The sequence below is a fragment of the Chaetodon trifascialis genome, chromosome 7 (genome assembly GCF_039877785.1).
Source record: "Chaetodon trifascialis isolate fChaTrf1 chromosome 7, fChaTrf1.hap1, whole genome shotgun sequence".
Classification (NCBI taxonomy): domain Eukaryota; kingdom Metazoa; phylum Chordata; class Actinopteri; order Chaetodontiformes; family Chaetodontidae; genus Chaetodon; species Chaetodon trifascialis.
In genome coordinates this window covers 25,176,767-25,182,660 of record NC_092062.1, presented here as the reverse complement: position 1 = coordinate 25,182,660, position 5,894 = coordinate 25,176,767, and the positions used below count along the sequence as shown (strand labels likewise).

The 5,894-nt window shown below is 41.4% G+C and overlaps 1 protein-coding gene across 1 annotated transcript; it reads right to left on the bottom strand.

The window, feature by feature from the left end:
- Nucleotides 1–375: 375 nt before the first annotated feature.
- LOC139334151 (uncharacterized) lies at nucleotides 376–4,298 on the bottom strand. Its single transcript, XM_070966913.1, has 4 exons — nucleotides 4,138–4,298; nucleotides 2,556–2,694; nucleotides 2,048–2,155; nucleotides 376–1,647 (listed from the first exon to the last, which is right to left on the bottom strand). Exons 1-4 carry the CDS (start codon nucleotides 4,281–4,283, stop codon nucleotides 646–648), a joined length of 1,395 nt encoding a protein of 464 aa, XP_070823014.1. The 5' UTR covers nucleotides 4,284–4,298; the 3' UTR covers nucleotides 376–645.
- Between the last annotated feature and the right edge of the window lie 1,596 nt (nucleotides 4,299–5,894).

The following is a 5,894-nucleotide window of genomic DNA, read 5'->3' as shown; positions in this document are numbered from 1 at the left end:
AATTAATCAGCAACAATTTTAATGATAATAATCGGAAAATTTCAGGTGAAAATGTTGGTTCGAGCATACAAATGTAAGGATTAGCTACATTGTTGTATGCTGCTGGCTCTTGTGGCCAGCATTCAGATATATAGATTGAAACTGCTAATGCCACGACGATCTAATGAAAAAAGGCGTGGTAAATATGAGCATACAGCATCCCAAAGAAACAAAATCTACCTCTGAAATTCAGATTTTAGATTTTATTTATATACATAAATATACCCAAAATGTATGAGTCATGTTCACAGTCTTATACATTCAGATGCTGAAAAACATTGACAGACAGTTGTTCGTGCCTGCAGATATTTCTTTCTAGTACATTTGAGCTCCATTCCTAACTTGACTGAATATCATGTTGCAGCATGATCGCAGCCATTTCAAAATGTCCTCTTATTACAGCTTCAAACTGCCAGCCTGCATTTCTGAGTTTGTAAAAAGTCAGTTTTGTCTGTGTAGCCTAAACTCAGTGGAAATGCATTTTAATGCTTTCCTAAGAAGATACCAAAAGTTAGGTGACCCCGAACTAACCATTCAACCAGCACATGCGGTCCTGTTTGAGGACATGAAGTATCGTCCAAACACCATATTGCTAAATCCTTATTCTTACTTGCTATTAAACTTGACATCGTCATACTTGACTATCTTCCCATCACGAGTCACCACCTCCTTCTGCTCCCATGTTTCAACCTCACCGTTTTTCTCCTCAAAGCGCCGCACCACCACCCTCCCTGTCGTGGGCAGGTTACAGGGCAGATCCTTGGCAGCCTCTTGGTACAACCTCATTTTCATGAAGTCTTGCTGGAGGTCGGCTCCGCCTTTCGGGACCAGAGCCTGGTTTTTGTTCTTGTCCTCTGTCCTCTGAGGGGAAGGAGAGAGGTGCAGCGCAGCTTGAGGATGCAAAGCTTTAAAGTCTGGTTTGGGAGAACGCTCCCAGTTCAGTGGCGATGGAGACCTGTTGAGTGGTGATGGATCTCTGTTGAATGGGGATGGAGCCCTGTTCAATGGAGATGGATCCCTGTTGAACGGGGATGGAGCCCTGTTCATTGGAGATGCATCCCTGTTGAACGGGGACGGGGCCCTGTTCATTGGAGATGCATCCCTGTTGAACGGGGACGGAGCCCTGTTCATTGGAGATGCTTCCCTGTTCATTGCACCTCTCTTCGCTGGTGACGGAGAATGGTTTCTGACATTAATGTGAGGTGGCGGAGGCTTAAGGTGCTCTCTTTGAACGGGTGTATTGGTGACAATGCCTGCACCTCCGGCCCTTCGTAAATCACCGATGACCCCAGCCATGGAGGCCCTCAGAGAAGGGTCGGTCTCCACCATCCTGCACACAGCGTGGCAGTACGGCAGATCCTTCAGGGTCTCCTTGATCTTGGCGGGACAGACGCTGGGTGTGTACAGGCGAATCCGGGCACAGAGCTCAGCGATGATCTTCCCCATGGCCCACACGTCTGAGCGCTGGTCCCGCTGGCTGCCCCTCTGCAGCACCTCAGGGGCTGAGTAGGCCTCGTTCCCCATGTCCACGGCAGAGTTGAGACCATGTCGGAAGAACTTGGCCAGTCCCAGGTCGATGATGACTGCTCTGTTTGTGTTGTGCTCCACCTGCAGGACACATTTACACAATAATTCACAGAGCTTTATTCTGAAGGGTTAGGTTATTGATCATGTACAACAAATTCCTTACTTATTATCAATAAGCAGTAATTTGGAGGTTATTGAGGAAAAACTCTTAGTTAATGGCCTAGTAGTTATAGAATGTGGTCATGCAGAATAAGGTATTGATAAGTGCTTTAGAATGACTGATAAACAGCCAATATGCTACTAATATGCATGCTAGTTTAGCATTTTATTGTTTTGTTTTTGTCATTTTAATCTTAACGTTCTATTGACTGTCTTGTTAAATAAAACTGTGTTGAGTCAAAGATCTCAGTGATGCCAAAATTAGATATTTTATGTATTAATATTACTAAGACTCGGGAAGTGTGTGCAGGCGTCCACTCACCATGATGTTTTCAGGTTTGAGGTCTTGATGGACAATATCTTTGGAGTGTAGGTGAAGAAGCCCTTCACACATACCGATGATGATCGTGGCTCTATTAGCCGGGGTCAACTGCAGAGACAGAAATTTGAGATCAGGTTTAGCTTACTGCCTCATGTTGAGTTGCACGCCTCTTTCCTTCAGGCCTGAATCAAACGCTTTGTCTGAAGTTAACAAGGTGTGACGTGAGATCAGTGAGGCATGTACACACAGGCAAACACACACCTCACACATCCCAGGACTGATATTTGCAGACTAAAGTCACAGAAAACAAGATGTTGTTTAGAAACTCACATTTAGATGAGTTTCAGTTATGTAATTCAAGCATGAGATCAAATCATGATGGTCTGAATCTGAGCTTTGGTAGGTACAGGAAGAAACTTTATATCCTAAACCAATGCACACTGCAAGAACATGACGTGTCTCAAATACCCATAACTTCACTGTCATGTCTGTTGTTCTGATAACTTACCTGTATTTTAGACTTTGATGCTTTGAAGATGGTGGTCTCTAAGTCCTCTCCAAAGATAAACTCTAGAGGAATAATCCATTTTCCGTCTTTGAGAGTTATGTTGCCCAGAAGCTTCACTATGTTGGGATGATCAGCTTTGCTGCAGATCGGTGGAAACAAGTCATGGAGAGAAGGGGAAATTGACAAATCAGCATAACATTTAAAAACACTATTTATTTGACTTTTGAGTCCCAAAATTTATATCACCATTAAAAAAAACCCTTCAACTCAGATCATTTACAGTGAAATAAGTAAAGGAAACAAGGAGGTAAAAACTACTCTAAAAAGTACTTTATTAATCCACCACACACGCAGTAACAGTCATAAACGAATCCCCATCTTCTAAGGCTTAGCCCAACGTGTTGTTCCCCACCAATAATAATAATTGCTAGATTAATAAGTATATCATATTTAAACTTTTTACAATTACACTTTTCTTAGCAGTAAATGGCACTTTGTTGAATGCATCCTTATTATCCCATTTATTGTCTTGTATTTGCATAGGGGTTGTGGTATCCAGTAGGTATCTTACTGATGCCACATACCTGTATGCTAAATTCTGGGCATCAAAAGCAGAAATTTCCTGGCATTAAAATAGCATTGGATCCAAAACAATGTGTTCTTGGTTCTTACTCCTTGTCTGTTAGCAACTCCAAGGACCTGCAGCCATGTTAGCGGCTCTGTGAGCTAGCAACTGCACAGCTAAATGCTAACGTTGGCTCATGCTCATAATGCTAATGGTACCATGCTGAAATTAAGCATGTGTTGTGTTCACCACCACTACCGTGTGAGCATGCTAAGATTTGCTAATTAGCATAAGGCAGATGGTTTTTCATGTCTTTGGTCATCCACCAAAGTATTGGAAAAAATGAAACCATGACCTGATGGTGATGAAGTTATTGGGATGCATTCATGGAAATCTATCCAGCAGTTGCTGAGATATTTCTCTCTAGATCCAAGGGCTGGATTGACTGATTGCCATCCCCAGAGCCATGATGCTAGCGCGGCTAAAAACATCTCATGCCTTTCAATCCTGCATGTTTGGCTTGATGTATATAAACCCACTCTATCAATGCAATGTGATAAATTACTATGCGTTTTCCTTAAGAGAAAATCCATTCTACTGCGTGGGGCCTCAGATGAATTTGTATAAAAGCGGTCCCCCTTTGCACAGTTTTTGCTTGTGAGTGGCCAGCAATTATCTTTACTCGAGCATTTTGTGTTTTCTGTCATTTCTTTTATGACTTCACTATGTGGGTCTTTTTTGGAGGTGACAGGAGTTTACAATATGGTATTTGTGTCTTGATTGCATTATATGTGTGAGATGCTTTCCTGAAATGTTGTGTTGTATTGGGGGAGAGACGTTAAAAAAAAACCCTCACCACATAAGAAAAAGTGATTACATGGCGATTTTCCTTCTTCAGGCATTTTGGAAACTCTGGTGTTTTCCCTTACAGCATTTTAAGTAGTCAGCTTCTCCTTGTTCAGTATGTTTTTATGTTTTTAACCCACTCACCATTTATGAATCACCACTTTTACTTACTTGTACACGTCACACTCTCTCTCCAGGTCCTTCCTACTGATGAGGTTTTGGGGGACCTTCTTTACTGCAGCCCAGGTATCATTGTACTTCTGCTTGTACACCTTCCCAAAGCAGCCCTGTGCGAGAGTGCTGGTGGAATACGCCATGTAGGCCACGTCGATATGGCTGGAGAATGAGATTGAGATCATTTCAGTAAATTACAGGTGTGCTAAACAGCAGAAAAACCTTATTTCCTGCACTAAACGGCACTTCGGTGAAGTCTGTATTGTCAGAAATGTTTCTGAGTGAAATGTTACACGTTTAATTGTTTTGATGCTGTGGTTTGTGGTGCTGTGGAGTAAATATCCTGTTGTCGGGGGTTTTGTGAGTGAAGCCTGTTTTGTCACTGCAGGTGGCGTAAGTGATTTTTGGGACTTTCCACTCCGTGATCGTGCATCAAACTAAAGTTATGACTCATGCAAGAGCAATTCATACAGGAGTTACTGCTGTGATCTCGGTCATAAAGGAACCCATTCAAGTGACTCATATTCAGAGAAATTCCAATTAGCAGCGTTTATCAGGTGTGTTTTTAAGTTATTTTCAGAGGGACCGAACTCAAACAAAACCTCTGACAGTCTCCAGTGGCAGAAGCAGTAGTATCAAGTACACTTAAGACACTTATACTTTGCTTTGCACTTTATACTTGAACCACCTCATTAGATTTAAGGCATTAATATTGTCATTTTTTCATTATTGCATTTGTTTGAGAGCTACTTTCTTTGAAGATACGCATTTAGATATACAATCCATTGTCATAGATTAAACTCTAATTAGCTTTACTTCCAGAAGCTACACCATTAAAATGCTTCATATACAGAAGTGCATCTGTATTAATAATCTAATATTACAATATACATTGTCAGGAACTTTCTGCTGCTTTTCAATGCAATTTCAGGACAGGGAATTTTTTTTAGTTTTAGGTATTGGTATTTTTTACTCAAGAGAAATAATACTTCTTCCACCACTAACAACGTCTCAATGAAATCAACTGCAAACATTATGAGAGTCACCAAATTGCAGCTAAACAACAGAGCTACTATGTCAGACTGTCAAACGTTTGTACACATTTCTTTCCTCCAAGCTTCCTTTTGTCAGAGCTAAAGGGCAACTAGGTCCAAATGAGTAGAAATAAGCATTCTTGGGAAGGGAGTGTCAGTTGTGTTGAGTAAGACCGGAAATTCTATGCTACAAAGGAAAAAGCCTGATAATCTGACTGAAAGATCATCTTGTTTTGCTTGATTGGATCAATATTTGGACTGCTGAGCCAACTGTGGGTATAGTGGGTGGCACCTGAAAAACAGGAATTCTACAAACATGAATAAATAACACAAGCAGGCTGCTCATCGTGTGAACCAACCATAATTCAGCCTGTTGTGTAAATAACAACTACCATGCACTGATCAAAACAGACATGTTTGGCATTTTCAGAAGTTTTTGACCTCCAGTCAGCATTGTGCAGAGCATTTCACACAGACGTGGAGCTGTGGGTTGCATAACAGGAACATAAAAAAGCAGACAAACTGGTAAGTCTACTAGAGGGAAGAGTTTGTCTTTGCTGCTGCATGAAGTTGGCAGCTTGTAATGTACACATAGAAATAAAGCAGTTACAGCAGCTTGAGAATGAATAGTCAACTCTCAGTCACCTTAAAGCAATGAATATTCACAAAGGACAGGCTGAGGGTTTCAGGAGAAACGTCTAATAACCAGTGAACGCATGA